The sequence below is a fragment of the Hirundo rustica genome, chromosome 20 (genome assembly GCF_015227805.2).
Source record: "Hirundo rustica isolate bHirRus1 chromosome 20, bHirRus1.pri.v3, whole genome shotgun sequence".
NCBI classification, from domain to species: domain Eukaryota; kingdom Metazoa; phylum Chordata; class Aves; order Passeriformes; family Hirundinidae; genus Hirundo; species Hirundo rustica.
In genome coordinates, this window is record NC_053469.1 from 9,889,291 (window position 1) to 9,904,517 (window position 15,227).

General features: G+C 55.1%; 1 protein-coding gene across 3 annotated transcripts in view; it reads left to right on the forward strand.

The window, feature by feature from the left end:
* The window catches only part of RGS3 (regulator of G protein signaling 3), an 80,052-nt gene that overhangs the window by 22,031 nt on the left and 42,794 nt on the right, over positions 1-15,227 (forward strand). For all 3 annotated transcript variants that reach the window (XM_040083306.1, XM_040083307.1, XM_040083308.1), the window contains 3 exons: positions 2,962-3,149; positions 4,873-4,956; positions 11,068-11,179. In XM_040083306.1, coding sequence (XP_039939240.1) covers positions 2,962-3,149; positions 4,873-4,956; positions 11,068-11,179 — 384 coding nt within the window. The remainder of the gene's footprint in view (positions 1-2,961; positions 3,150-4,872; positions 4,957-11,067; positions 11,180-15,227) is intronic.

Sequence of the window (15,227 nt, forward strand, 5' to 3'; positions counted from 1 at the left end):
GGCTCAACCCCAGAGGCAGAGGGGAGCGTGGCAGGGGTGAGCCCCTGTGTGGAGGTCTGTGGGAGCTCACAGAGCGCTGCTGGAGGGGACATCCCCCCTGGGGCAGGCTGAGGAGGTGAAGTGTGAGAGCTCTGAGCAGCGTGGCTCCGCGCGTTTCCCTCCTCATCCGTGAGGCGCTGCTGGCGGAGCTGGTCCCTGCTCCCAGACTCCCTTCAGTGCCACAGGAGGAGGCTGGCTGTGGCTCACAGCAGTGCCAGCAGCGCTGCAGCTGGTGGTGCCACATTTGGGGAATATTAAATCCTGGGCAGCTGCAAAGTCTCTGGCAGTCTCTGGGCCAGCTCTCCTCAGGAACCCTTTGGAACAGGAACTCGTAACACAAACCACACCTGTGGCAGGTGTGTGGGATGCCTGGAGCTCCTGGGGGTGGTTGGACTTGTGGGAAGAGTGGGCTGAGGTGGGTGGTGGGGCTGGGCTCTGCAGGAATCCAGGTCCATGTGGAAATTCCCCTTGTCTGCTCATGGATTTGGGAGTTTTGGGAGGCCGTGCTTGCACCCCGGCCTGTCTGGATGCCCTCAGGATGAGCTGTGTGTCCCTAGGAGAGCTGAGCTCTTGGAGGAGTGGGAATCCCTCAGCATTCCCTGTCTGGTGAGGGCACAGCTGGAAAGCTTGGTGCTGTCTCTGAGGTGGGGCAGTGTCCAGAGAAAGCCAAGTGTGGGGCTGGCAGAGCCATGGAGGGAGTGCTGGGGAGCAGTGTGGGTGCCAGTTCCCTGTTCCTCGGGTGCTCCCAGCCCTGCAGCTCTGCAGCCAGGAGAATTTTCCACTCTCAACTGCAGGGGATGTTTTGTTCCGTGGATAATTGCAGCTCTTTCCTGCTGTTTGTGGATCCTGTGAGAAGATGAGCTGTGCCACGGGGACTTTTCATACAGTGGGGTGGGATTTGAAAGGCTTGGGCTTCTTCCTGTAACAAATTTTGGATTTTTATGGATTTGTTTTTAATTATTTAATGTTAAGTTCAGGGGGAGGAAGGTATCAGTTAACCTGAACAGGGATGAAGTGTGGCAGCACTGAGCTGCCCACCCAGTGACAGGAGCTGACATTTGGGTGTGTTTCTGTGCCAGGACTTGTGCAGGTAATTATTTCCTCTGATAAAACGAGGTGATTTAGGGATAAGAGCAAGAGCAAATCCTGAACAGCCCAGACAGATCTTATCTGCCCTGTGCTGAGCTGTCTCTTGTGCTTCGATGTTATCTGGCAGCGCAACCAGGGAAAAGGGAAAATGTAAGGATTAATGCACTTAGAGGTGGAAACAACCTCTTAGGTCACGAGGGTCCCCCCAGCAAAGGCAGTAAACAGCCGAGCTGGCTTCCCAGCCCAGCGCTGGCCGGCTCTGCTGCCTTTATCTGGGAGTAAATGTGCTATTTCCTAATACTTAATGGAATATGTAATGCCGGGCAGGTTTGTGTATTTGCTTTGGACGAGACCTTATCTGCCCCGGGCCATGGTCAGGAGTGTTTTGGCTCATTTCTGCCTGGGAAGGTTCTGGGCATCTGTTACAGTGCGAGGGTAGGAAGCTGCTGTGGTGGGAGCAGGAGCTCGGGGCAGCTGCAGGGAGGGAAGGAGGGGTGCTGGGGGTCCCCAGGGAGCTGCAGGAGGGAGGCTCATCCCTGTTCTGAGACATCCCTGTGGGGAAAAGGAGAATGCTCCAGCTCCTCACTGGGATGTGTTCAATGCCAGGGGAGAGCTCTGCCTGCAACCCCGAGCTAGCTCAGTTCATCAGCTACAGGAGGAGTGAGGAAGGAAATACATTGATTTTTCAGTGGGGTTTCTTTTGAAGATGTGAGTTTTTGGTTAGAGAGCCATTCAGTTTCTGTTGCCTGTGAGTTTTAGGGCAGAGCACAGGTTGCTGGTGTCCAGCATCCATGGTCTGGGCTCTGCTGAGCAGCTGAGGTGGGAGTGTGCAGGAGAAAGCCTCCTGTAATCCCTCCTCTGAGTGAGGATAACTCTCTTCAGGGGAGAGGGACAGACTGAAAGCCAGTCAGGCTGCTCAGACCTTTTCCAGCCCCAGAATGTAATGCTGAAAAACAGAGGATGATGTGATGCCAGCCTCATGAACAATGAGGTCATCCTTTATAAATACACCCAATGTCTGAATAACCACTGCTGGCAGCAGCAGGGATTGATCCCAGCCATGAATGTTTGTAACTTCTGCCTCTTTCTCTGGCACCTCCAATCTCAGTATCTTCTGTGAACTCTGATTAACCCACTGCCCCATGTCATGACATTCCTGCATTTTGCTAACTTCCATGGCCAGAATGCAGAGCAGCAGGACTTGTGTGGATAAAAATCTAAATCCCTCTGCAGCTCTTCTGGAGCCCCTTTATGCCCTGGCAGGGGCTCTGAGCTCTCCCTGGAGCTTCTCCAAACGAACACCCCCAGCTCTCCCAGCCTGCCTCCAGAGCAGAGGGGCTCCAGCCCTTGGAGCATCTTGGTGTCTCCTCTTGTTCCAGCAGCTCCACGAGTTTCCTGTGCTGGGGTCCCTGGGTGGGATCACGAGGGCAGAGCAGAGGGCAGAGCACCTGGTGGGATGTGCTGGCCTGAAGCAGAGCTGCTGTGGCCTCCCTGGGGTCCTGTTTGTCCCTTCCCAGCTGTGTCTGTGCTGCTGGTGGCACCCACTGAAGTCCTTGGGCTACCAAGCAAGCGGCTCTGGGGCAAAACCACCCAGGGGCATCTTGTTTCCCATTAGAAAAAATGGAATCAGTGCTGTTATTTCATGAATCCCTGGGACACCTGGATAGCTGAGTGATGCCTGTCCCTGCAGCTCTTGGCTCCAGCAGTTCCCCAGCAGTTCCCCAGGATTTCCATGCCCTCCTTCAGCCTGGGACAGCAGGACTGAGCTGGAATGGGCAGAGCTGGAGCTGCCTCCTCATTCTGTGTTTCCTTCTGCCTCCTCTGTCCCTGCAGGGAATGGCTGTAAAGGGAAATCCAACACGGGCTCCGGGAGGAAATCCAGGCTGATGAAGACTGTGCAGACCATGAAAAGCTACGGGAACTACCAGAACTGCACCATAGTGAGGCCTCACATCCCCCATTCCTACGGCACCTACGTCACCCTGGCTCCCAAGGTGCTGGTGTTCCCCATCTTTGTGCAGGTCAGTGCAGCCAGAAAGGGGCTGGGATGTGACCAGTGCCCAGCTGGGGCCAGGCTGCTGTGCAAAGTTCTGCTTCCCAGCAGGTCCCTGTCATCCTCAGCTCCTCTGGAGCTGGCTGTACTTGGCACAGTGCTGGGAGCTGTCTCAAGGGAATTGTGTCCTGCCCAAGCAATTCTGTGCTGGATTTTTTTCTCCTTTTCAGCTTTCAGATCTGGCCCTTGGTACTTGCTTGGGTCAGGAGGAGGTGTCCCAGCTTTTGGGCTTCAGAGATAACTTTGGAATTGCAGATCGGGTTCTTCTTGAGGGTTTTTTGTGCTGTCAGTGTGTGCAAACAAAGGGGTTTGAGTTTAGCTGGTGGTCACACTAAAGTTTGGGCACCCTGTGCCAGGCCCTGCCCACCCTGCCAGGGAACAATTCCTGCCCAATCTCCCATCCATCCCTGCCCTCTGGCAGTGGGAGCCATTCCCTGTGTCCTGTCCCTCCAGCCCTTGTCCCCAGTCCCTCTCCAGCTCTCCTCGAGCCCCTTCAGGCCCTGGCAGGGCTCTGAGCTCTCCCTGGAGCTTCTCCTCTCCAGGTGAGCACCCCCAGCTCTCCCAGTCTGGCTCCAGAGCAGAGGACAAGGACTCAGAGCAGTAGTGGCTCAACAGGGAGCAGTTCCATGAGGTGTTTTAAGAAAACAGCCCTGAGTTTGGTGGTAGTAGTTCTAGCTCCCTCTGTGTCCTTTCTTTTGTTCTTCATATGGCCAGAAACCCAAAAATCTCATCTGCTCCATATATTTTAGTACATTGCTGATGAATCCCTTCCTTTCTGAGCCCTTTGTCCTCCCATGCCAGTGGCAGTGGCATCGTCACCTCAGCTCAGCCTGGTGACTTCCTCTGGGCTGAAACCACGGTTCACATTCATGTCACTCCATCCTGAGGCCAGTGTGGGCTGGGCTGGAGCTGGGTCAGGCGTTTGGTCAGCTCCCTCCTCCTGATGGCACCTGCCTGGGCCCTCAGCTTGTGTTCACCCGCTGGGCTCTGCATGGTCAGCCTTTGCTAGGATCACAGCTGGCACTTTCTGCCTCCTTACTCCCAAAGCTCACCTTGGATTGTGCCTGGGAATCTGCCACTTCAGGAGCTGGTTTTTCCTCTTTGCACTGTCTTATCTGCAGGGCCCTGTGCAGATCCCCTCCCGTTCCCGCTGTGCTGCTCCCAGGGGTGCTCCCAGGCTGGTGGTGCAGGGTTTGTTCTGCACCCAGGACACCTGAACCCGTCCCATTCCCCTCCACTGACTGGGGAGCTGGGTGTGGCACGAGAAGGGACAGGAGTTCTTAGAAGTTGCTTGAAGAGTGATGCGCGCCATCAGGTACAAATGTTGGTGCCTGAGGGACGTGGGAACCTGGCGTGGCAGCACTGTGGTTGTGCTTCCTGCTGACGGCCACCCATAACGCCCTGTGCAGAGCAGCCCCCGTCAGAGGCAAGGGCTGCTTGTCTTTTACAGCTGGGGCTGACGTGGGTGTGAGTGCAGGGCGTTGTTTGCTCCTCTGACTGGACTGCAGACTTTGTGTCCTGAGCACAGTGCACAGTGGCTTCTCCCCGAGTGAGTGACAGCTCAGAGTGAAGACAGAGTGGGTTTGGTGGGTGGAAAGTGTGTCTCACAAACCACACCACCACTGGAAACTTTGACTGTTTCTTTTGTTTTCTTTTCTTTTTTTTTTTTTTAATTTTCCATCCAAACGTAGCCCCTGGATCTTTGCAACCCAGCCCGGACTCTGCTGCTGTCAGAGGAGCTGCTCCTTCATGAGAGCAGGAACAGGACTACACAGGTAAAACTCTTCCACGTTGTCTGAGCTCTCCAAACCTGCTCTTCTGCTGTCTGACATAGAGGATTGAATCGTAAAATCACCATGCTTTGGGCTGGAAGGGACCTTAAACTCATCCCACCCCTGCCATGGCAGGGACTCCTCCCACTGTCCCAGGCTGCTCCAAGCCCCAAAGGACACTGCCAGGGATCCAGGGGCAGCCACAGCTGCTCTGGGCAGCCTGTGCCAGGGCCTCACCCCCTTCACAGGGGAGGATTCCAACCCAGTTCCCATCTGTCCCTGCCCTCTGGCACTGGGAACCATTCCCTGTGTCCTGGCATTCCACACCCTTGTCCTTGTCTCCAGCTCTCCTGGAGCCCCTTTAGGCACTGGAGGGGACTTTGAGAAGGGACTGGAGGGGACACCTCATTACACTGAGAAGGGAAATGTTTCATTTTGCAGTATTTATATTGATATAATACTTGGAAAGACTTCTGGTCATTTTATTGTGGGATAAACTAAATGTCGAAACTCCTCTGTGCTAGAAATCAACTGTTGTTCCTGTTGCCTTTGGGCTCACAGAGAGGAAACTGTGGGTGGCAAATGCACATCAGTGACAGCCCAGCAGACTGAGGAGGAGGAGGTTTAAGGATATTTTGTGCCAGGTTAGAGCAGCACAGAATAACAGAATGGTTCAGGCTGAAAGGCACCACTGGAAGCCATCCAGTCCCATCCCCTTGCTCAGGGATCCCCTGGAGTCACTTGGGGTTATGTCCACATGGCTTTGCAGCTTCTCTAGGGAAGGAGAATCCACAACCCAGTGCTAGAACCAGAGAGAGAACTCACTACACATGTTCTCAGTACTTCAATTCCTGAAACAGCTCACATGTCCTGTCCAAATTCCTCTCATTCTTCTTACTTCGACTTTTCTGCCACGTTACTGGAAAGCTGTTGGTAATCTGGGGATACAACAGCACTTTGGCACCCTGTGGATGAGACAACTTTTACCATCCAAACTGGCAGAGTTTGGATGTGTTGAGCACATTTGCTGCTGGCTTCACTTGCATCCAACTGCAAAGTCTTCAAAGCCTTGGAATTTGGGAGAGAGGCAGAGCCCCCTCATGCACTGCTAACCAGGGCCATTTCTTCTGGGGTACTTTCAGAGGAGCTCACAGAGTAATTTGGAGTTGAATTCAGTTGGAGTGAACAATGTATCATCTTCCCAGAGCTGTAGAGGAAGTTTTAATTCCCTTGTTTTAGTTTCTGGGTGGCCAGTCTCAGAAACCCAGGGCCACTTCCCATCAACTGCCCAGTACAAACCAGTAGAGGGTTGTGCTGAGTTCTCTCTCTTTCTGATTTTCATGGTGTAATTCATCCCTTGCTTTGACTTGAATCACTTTTCATGCCAAAAAGTGCATGAAAATGCATCAAAGTATGTGACTGATTAGAAAACTTGGCACTAACTTGTAGCTAAACCCCTTTCCCTGTCTGCCCTACTGTCCTGTGCTGCTCAGGGTCTGCTGGGCACCTGCAAGAATGAAACCCAGGTAAACTGCTGGTGTGTGGCACAGCTGTGCTGGGTGCCTTGGGAGTCCAGCTGAAGTCAGGGAGCTCCTGCTGGGTGGGTTGGAGGTACCTGCCTTCAGGTCAGGCTCAGATATTTGGAACAGCAGCCAAATGTGGAATATTTATGGATAACTAATGCTGTTTGCAGCCTGGGTGGGGTATTTGTGCATGTGGGGGTGATGCAGAACCCCAGGACAAGTGTGTTTGGAGGAGTGGGCAGGGTCAGGAGGAAAATGTCTCAGGGAAAGGACTCTGCTTACGATGCTCTTGGGATGAGCCTGGAACTGGGAGAGGGTTTCTCTGTTGCAGGTGGTGCCAGGAAAGGGCAGGATGCTGGCCAGGAATGTGAGGCAGTTCTTGGGAATGCTGCTGCCCTGGGGCTGTGGTGTCTGGCACAAGGGCAGGGCAGGAGGGGCTGAGTCAGTGGGGTGAGAAATAAGAAGTGGTGAAGGGAAACAGCCCGTGGTGCTGAGCCCGTGCTGGCAGTGACAGTGGAGATAGCAATGCTGGCGTGTCACCCGTGGCCCTTGGGAAGGGCTCTCTCATGTCTGAGTGTGTGGCATGGCCATGGAAGGCTTTGTGGAGCTTCAAGCTTCAATCTTCAGACCCTGCGGTCTCTCTGGAATGCCAGGCTCCCGTTCTCCAGCAGAGCAGGGCTGTCTGCTTCCGTGCTGCTGGGCCGTGAGGGGAGAGAACCTGAACCTCTAAAACAGCCTGGACACAGCAGAGCTTCCCCTGGGGCAGGAGGGCTCTGACTCCTCTCTTTGCTGGACTTGAGTTCTTTCCCTCTCCAGCCTTCTCTGATGCCTGGACTGAGGCTGTCTTGTGTCCAATCAGTCCTTTCTTCCTTGCTCCATGAAGTTTTCTGTTCCCCCACTGCTCTTCCCACACAGCCTCTCTCAAGCTGGGCTCCTATGGTTTGCAGGACTGTTCTCTGTGTGTTATTAATCTGCTTTTCCTGGGAAGCTCAAGAGAGGAGGGCCTGGGTGCAGGGCCTGGAGCTGGAGATCCTGCTCCTTTCTGTTTTTCCTGAACCCCCAGAATCTTTTTCCCGTGGCAGTTTCCACACCAGGCACTGCATCCTTGTCCCTGAGCAAACTCTCTCACATCTCCTGGAGGTGTCAACCTATCTCTCTGGAGGCTTGCCAGTGTCTGTCCTTTCCCTGACCTTACCTCTGGGGCAATCCTTATTCAGGCCTTAATCACATCCTGTCTAGACTTTGCTGCAATTCCCGCTTTTATGGGCTCCTGAATCCCTCCAGCCCGTGGAGTGCCAGAGCAGCCAGCAGGTGATGGCACACGAGGTGTCCAGCGTGGGCTTTGGCCTTGTCCATCCATCTCCACTGGACCTGGGGGCCTCCCAAAGCCCTGAGGTGTCTGCTCGGTGTGAGCCACGCTCGTGCCCTGCCCATCCCTCCTTTCTGCCACTCTGGCAGGGTCTGCAGGTCAGGATGGGCCTTCTGGAGTTCTGGAACCTCAGGGGTGGCCTTGGCTCGGTTGATGCTCTTCTCTGTGGAGCAGGAGGCTTTCTCCTCTTCCTCTCTTCAGGGCTGCATTTCTGGGCACCTTTTCATAGTGATTTTGTTGCCATATTTTTCTTTCCAAGGGGTGATGTTGGCTCCCTCCTGCCCGGGGCAGTCCCAGGGTTATCCTCTCTTGGGCAGCACAATGGCCCATTGCTCCTACCTTCCCTCTTGGCTTTCAGTTTCTCCTGATTTCCCTCAGGAAACTCTTTAAATGTGTCCCTGCCTCCTGTGCCAGTGCTGGTGGTGTCCTGTAGTTGGCCAGGTCCCTCAGCAGAAGAGGCTTTGCTGTGTGCCATGGTGCAGAGCACACCCACATGAGCAGTGTGGAGGCAGCCTCTATGAACAACTTTTTCCCCCTTGTAAAATCTGTTCACCCCCCCTGAAAGGTCCATGTGACCGTGGCCATGTGGCCTGGATCACTCCAGCAATAGCCCAGGGTGCCATGTCTGACTTCAGGGGGTCCTTCTGTCCTGTCAGCGCTTGTACTTCTGGCGTTGGGGTAGGAGATTACTCCTGGTAAACATCCAAAGCTACTTTGACCTCCAAGGAGCAACTCTGGAGAACTCTGTGACTTGCCTGGGTGAGCCCAGACGTGGTGTTTGTTGTTTGTTTGCTCTTGGCTTTTATGAGCCCTGTGATTTTTCAGGGTAGATCTGTTTGCCAAGGGTTGTTACAGACAGGTCACAGCCTGTCAGTGTGTGATGGCAGCCCTGGGCAGAGCTCCACGTTACTCCTCCAGTGTCCCCTTACCCCGGCTGCCCTGGGGTCACCCCTGGGTCCCCTCCTCAGCTCTCAGGTGGGGGATGTGTCCAGCTCTCACCTCTGGGTCTGCCAGAGCCCCAGGCCCCGCGGTGTTGTTCTGCCTCTGCAGGTGGAAGGGGCACTTTTGTTTTTGCTCCCAACAGCCTGGAGGAGCAGAGGGACCTCTATGTACTGCTCTCAGATCAAGTGTCTTCCTGGAGGCAGCATCTGATAGAGATGCTCTTGCAGAACCTCTTCTACCTTCTGCATCTCAAATACAATCCGTCCCATCTTCCTGTAAAAGCTCAATGTTACCTGTAATGACTTAGTCCTGTAATTCCATTTCCATGATTCCCTATTGAAACTTGCATGGTTTTGAAGTGATTTTCCTGCTGCTCCAAATATTTTTTCTACCCTTTAAACTTTCACAGGCAATAGGTTTTCAGTTTCTTTCTTCCATTTCTGTGTGACTGTTAGCTGATCATCCTTTTATCTCCTTCACTTTGGGTTGCTGTTCCCAAAATCCCTTCAGCATCTCTTCTTTGGGGTTGATGGCACCAGACATGTCCCAGAAAAGTCACTTTTTAGCACAAGGTGGGCGTGAGATGAAGGTTACAGTGCAGTTTCTACCTGGTTATTCCTTGCATTACCAGCAGGACTAGAAGGAATGAAGAGAGTGGATGTGGGCACCAGGCCAGCAGAGTGTTGAGAGCAGAGGAAGGGATTTTCCAAATAGCACAGAGAAGAACAGCCCCTCCCTGGTTTCATTGTCAGTTAAAGCTCCACCAGCAGCTTTGTACTTACTGACAATCCCACAAAAATGAACTTGCACTGCAAGGAGAAATCTTGTGGCAAGGGCTTGGTTTTGGATTCGGGGCCAGATGCTCTTCCCTGATGTGAGGCTCCCCAGCACGTGATAACTGTTACCCAGCTTGTGCTCCTCAGGACGTGTCCATCAGCCACGGACACAGACTGTGCTGTCAGCTGGGACCTGGTCCCTGTGGGAGCAGAGTCACCTCTCTTGCTCTCTCCCACCCCCCTGGGACTCTGGGTGTTGTCTCCTTTTGCAAAAGCATTGCTAAAAGGACACAAACACTTCCTTGCTGTGGCTCAGTGTTGCAAAGCTTTCCCTTTGCTGTGGGAGGCTTTGGGGGGCACCCCGAGGCCCTCACCCTGGTCTGGCACCCACTGTGCCACTGTGCCATTGCCACATTGCAGCTGCTCCCTGGCATCTCCGGTGACCACAGACAGGAGCCAGGGAAGGGCTGGAGCTGGGCCAGGGCAGGCTCAGGCTGGAGATGAGGGAAAGGTTCTTCCCCCAGAGGGTGCTGGGCGCTGCCCAGGCTCCCCAGGGAATGGGCACGGCCCCGAGGCTGCCAGAGCTCCAGGAGCCTTTGGACAGCGCTGCCAGGGATGCCCAGGGTGGGGTTGGTGGGTGTCTGTGCAGGGACAGGGGCTGGGCTGGGTGATCCTTGGGGTCCCTCCCAGCTCAGGATATCCCATGGTTCCATGATTCTGTGATCTTTGAGGCCTTCTGTGTGCCCCAGCTCCTGGAGGGCAGGGCAGGCTCACACCTCCGTTGTGGCACCAAGCTTCTCATCCCTGGGAGGCTTCTGTGTCCAGGATCTTCTGTGCAGAGGAGAAACTCCTCCTTATTTTAAAAGTCCCATTAATCTGAACTGATTGGGCTGGGGACCTCAGGCAGGACTTTTCCCGCTGGTCTGGAGAGCTCCCAGTGCCTGGGACACTTGAGGCACTGCTGGAACACAGCTCAGGGCAGACACTTGGGCTGGAGTTTCCTTTCCACCCCCACCGTGGTTGAGGTGTCAGGTTTGTCCACTGCAGCTGCTCTCTGTGGGTCCTGCCCTTGTGAAAACCAAACTTTACTTTCTCACTGAGGAGCGTGAGAAGCTCCTCACAGTGATCAGGTTTGCTTTCAGGCTGCAACTTCTGCAGTGTGCTGGGATTAGTCGGCAACTTATTCCCTCCTCCTGCTGTGATTTGTAACTTGTGTGAGTGGGAAGTGACAGGAGGGAGCAGAGAGGGTGTGTTTGTGTGGTGTGGGACTGTCGGGCAGGTTTATCCCTCCTGTCACAGGACTCCACAAGCCTCAGGAGGCACCTTCCAAGTGAGGGGAGCCTCATCTGCAGCTTGCTGGGTGCAGCAGCCATCAGCCCCCTGGTTAGGGCTCTCTGCTGAGGCTGGTGCCTCTCCCCAGGGCAGAGGACATTTCCAGGACACTGTCTCAGTGCCAAGACATGAACTCCCTCTAGATTCTCCTTTGCTGCTCCTGTGCTTCCAGGTGACTCTCTTCGTCTACTCCGACCTGCTGCTCTTCACCAAGGAGGATGAGCCCGGGCGCTGCAACGTGCTGAGGAATCCCCTGTACCTGCAGAGTGTCAAGCTCCAGGAGGGTGAGTGTCTGCAGCAGCAATTGGAGACTTTTGTGGGGTTTTCTGGCTGCTGAGACATCCTGAGACATGCATCCAAAAAGGCTGCAAAGATTTCTGGCCAGCAGCAGGAGAGCACCCCGCTGTCCTGCTGCTCCCAGTGCCATCCAGCCGGTGCTTGCAGGTCATCCTTCCCGGGCTCCATCTCCTGGGGCACCCCAGGAGCCCCCAGGCCCTTTTTGGGTGCATGTCTCAGGATCTGGGCTGCCATTCCCCTGGCTGGTGTCACTGTGACAGCAGGGACTGCCTGAGGCTGGGAAAAGGGAACTGAAGGCTTGAGGTGTCCCCCGTGGTGCCTCGAGGGAGTTCAGAGATTGGCCCCAAGGGTGGCTGGCTGAGCTCTGATGACCTTTACTTTGCTGCTTTGCTTTGCTACTTCTCTCTTCAGCCGCCCACAGTTTCTCTGCTGCTCACATGCATCCCCCTGCTCACCCCTCTGGGGAGGAAAGAGCAAACCCTCAGAGCAGGGCTGGGGACCTTGCCCTCACTCTGCACCTTGGCTGACGCCTTTTGTGTCCAGCTGAGGGCTCAGAGAGAGCTTTTCGGGCAGGGGTGACTGGAAATGGGTTATTTCAGGCAGTACAAAAGACTCCCTTTAGCTCCTCATGGTCTAAAGAGGAATGAGGGAATTGCTTTACCACATCCTATTTGCTACGGTGGAGCCACTTCTTGGCCCTGGGCCCAGTTTCACCTTGTTCCTTATGTGGTGTGGTTGCTTTTTGGGTAGGGGCTTATTTTATGTACAGTTACCTGACTGTGCCACAGCTCCTCCTCCAGCCCAAGCAGCTGCCCTGGGAGCCCGGGGAGCAGACTGGGATGAGATAGAAGGAAAAACTTCCCTGTCATGAGGTTGGTCAGATATTGAGTTGCCCAGAGAGGTTTTGGGATCTCCATGCCTGGAGGCATTCAGGACTCCTGAGTGCCCTGCTCTGGGTGCTTTGGTCAGGGGATGGGACTCCAGAGCCCACCAGAGCGCTTCCAACCCAAATTACTCTGGAAGTGATGAGCCAATGTCTTTATGTCTCCTGTGGTTCTGACCAAAAACAATGAATCCACATCTGGGCTGCTTCTCTGAAGAGATCCTTTACTGGGTGAATTTTGCTGCTTCCCGTGACTTTTCCCAGCTGAGCCATGAGCTCTGTGGATGGACTGTGCCTCTCCACGTGCCCCACATTGCTCTGAGCCTCAGTGCTGGACACCACAGGCTGCCTGTCAGTTGTTATTGCCCATTTCCAGCAACATTTCTCTTTCCAGATGAATTCCCTGACCTATTTGGTGGGAGCAGAAACACAAGGGAGGGAGATGGGGCACCACAGCCACGAGCCGTTGAGAAAAGCCATTGAAGCCTCCCTGGGCTTTGTTGAGCGTGTTCTCAGCACTGCTTATTTCTAAGGAAGGGACAAAAGGAATTGTTCCTCGTTAAAGTGCTTTTGGTCAGCTCCTGGACCATGTGCGCGTGCTGCCCCTGGCTGCTCCCAAAGGCTGGGGAATAGCTCTGTTCTTTCCACCTGCTTGGAGAAATCAGCTTCCCTGGTGCTGCTCCTGGCTCTGCACACCGAGGTCTGTTTGCAGCAGCGCAGGATTGTGCCTCCTCACCTCAGGCACAGTGGATTTGTCAGCAGTTTTCTGCCACTTCTTTCCTTGTTATAATAACTTGGCTGGATCATGTCTGGAATAGCTTCCCAAGGCTCTCCAGAGGAGATGGCATCCCTGCAGCACTGACCCACCCCCTGCACGCTGGGAATCCAGCACAGCTGTCTGGGCAGCCCAAACCCTCCTGCTTCGGGCAGGGCCGCCTCAAAGACGGGTGGAGAGAGCAAGAAGATGTCTGTCCCTTTTGGCAGGGATTTGCTGCTGCTCTCCTGAATGACTGAGTGGCACATGAATAGGAACAGGCGTGTGGCTGCCTCCAACAATTGAGACATCTCCGGTGCGCTCAGGGCCATTGTGCTGTTTCCTGTTCCTGCCGCTCGCTGCTCTGTGCGAAAGCAAATCAGTCTGATCTGCTTCACAATGCTCTCTCTTCCTGCTTTACAAGGCCAGCACCAGGCTGATGAGCAGCAGCCAGCCACGGTTCCCGGTGACGCAGGGCACTGTGGGAATTTCCACACGCTGGGATCCTGGTTCCCCCCCGGGTGGGTGTGCTGGGCTTTGGGACAGAGAGGAGCATTCCTTTGTCCCCATTCCTTTGTCCCCACACTGGGAGCCCCATCCCCAGCTGGGATCCTGCCAACAAGGGCTCCTCATGTGCTGCTTCACTGGCCTCGCCATCCCAACCTGCTGTGCTGTGCAGCTCCAGGATGCTCAAGGGTCAAGAGTGGCATTTACAGGCATTCTGTCCTTCCTTGGGATGCTGGGGAGCACCCAGGCCTTGCACCCTGCCACACTCCCCCAGGGACGTGTGCCCCACAAGCTTGTCCCCTGCTGGCAGCCGGGTTTGGATGCTCGGCAGCCTCCCTGCGTCCCCTCCAGGGCCTGGCAGCACCTTGTCCTGGGTGCTGGATGCAGAGCCTCGCTGGGCAGAGGTGAGGATTTGGGATTAGGGTGCCTGCCCTCCCCAGGGCGTTGCCACAGCCCTTGGGCTGTGCAGAGGAGCAGGAGCAGCTTCTGTCTTTTCCCCTCTTGCTGACCCTACACCAGGCATGCACCCCCAAACCCTGGGAGCGGCGGGTGCTTTCCTTGGGGAGGGGCTGAGGCAGAGCGGTGCTGGGAGCTGCTGCTGTGCTGGGTGAGGCAGTGTGGGTGTGCAGGACGGGGCTCAGCTGGACAGGGGACATGTCCCCACAGAGCTCCCACTCTGCTTCGTGCCCAGCCTGGCAGTGGGACAGTTCACGGCACTCTGGAAGCCAAGCCAGGCCCCACCACAGCACATCAGGAAGAGAAGGAAATATCTTCAAGTGAGTTTTTTCCTCCTGCTTATTTCCATTTAGCTTTTCCCTGACTTAGGCTGAGAGAATGTGCTGTGCTGTTGTCACGAGAGGTATGGGGAGCAGAGCTGGGGGATCATCCCGGGCATCTGCCACTTCTCCAGTGCCAGGTTGTGCCTCTCCCATGTTTTTCTGGGCTCTGGGGCACATCTGCTCTGCTCTGGGGCTCTGCTGCTCCATCCTGACCCTCCAGAGACTTGAAAACACGGAAGGAATCCTGGCAAACCTGGTTTGTGATAAAATCTGCGCCCAGGTCTGCCCTGCCTGGTTCTGCCATCGCCCTCCAGCCTCCCCTGAGCCTTGCCAGGGATCGGCCCTGCCTCCAGCCCAGCTGCTGGGATGGGCAGCCAGTTCATTACTGAAGTTCTCCCTAAAGGTTGGTAGAAAATGGCTTTTAAGCTGTTCCTTAGCCCAGACTGCCTCCCTGCTTTATGTGTCCTGTGGGCACTGAGCTGCTGGGCCATGAGTAGCAGTGAGTCCTGGAGGGACAGGGAACGGGAGCTGCTGGCTCTGGCAGTTGCTGGTGCCAGGATTCACAGCTCAGTGGAGAGGAATTTGGAAGGGAACTTAATTCTGGTGGGTTGGGACCTTGTCAGGATCACTTGTTATTGCAGAAGGAATCCACAGAGGCCCAAGAGCAGCGGGGTCATTCCTGGGGCTGTTACACTCCAACATCAGCTCTCCTTACTGAAGATCCTCGCACCAGCAGGGAAAACCTGGTTAAAGCTCCTGAGGAAACACGGCTGGGATGTGTTGGTGCTCTGTGAGCTGCTCTGCCAGGAGAGGTCCTGGTGCAGGGAAGAGCAGAGCCCAGCCCAGGAGCAGCAGGAGGGGTGCTGGACTCGTGGTGTGCCAGCAGCAGGCACAGATCCTGCTCCACACTCTGCCTTTTCTGAAGGAAAAAGCACTGGTTGAAGGGCTCTGATGGGCTTCACAAGGAAAATGCTCCCCATGGTCCTGCTGGGAGTTATGGAAGAGAGGCTGGGAGTGCTCGGACACTGCCATGGGGAGCAGTGGGTGTTTCTCTGTGTGCAGAGGTGAGGGATGGGCTCCAGCCAGACCCATTCTGCACCTGCTGCAGGGTC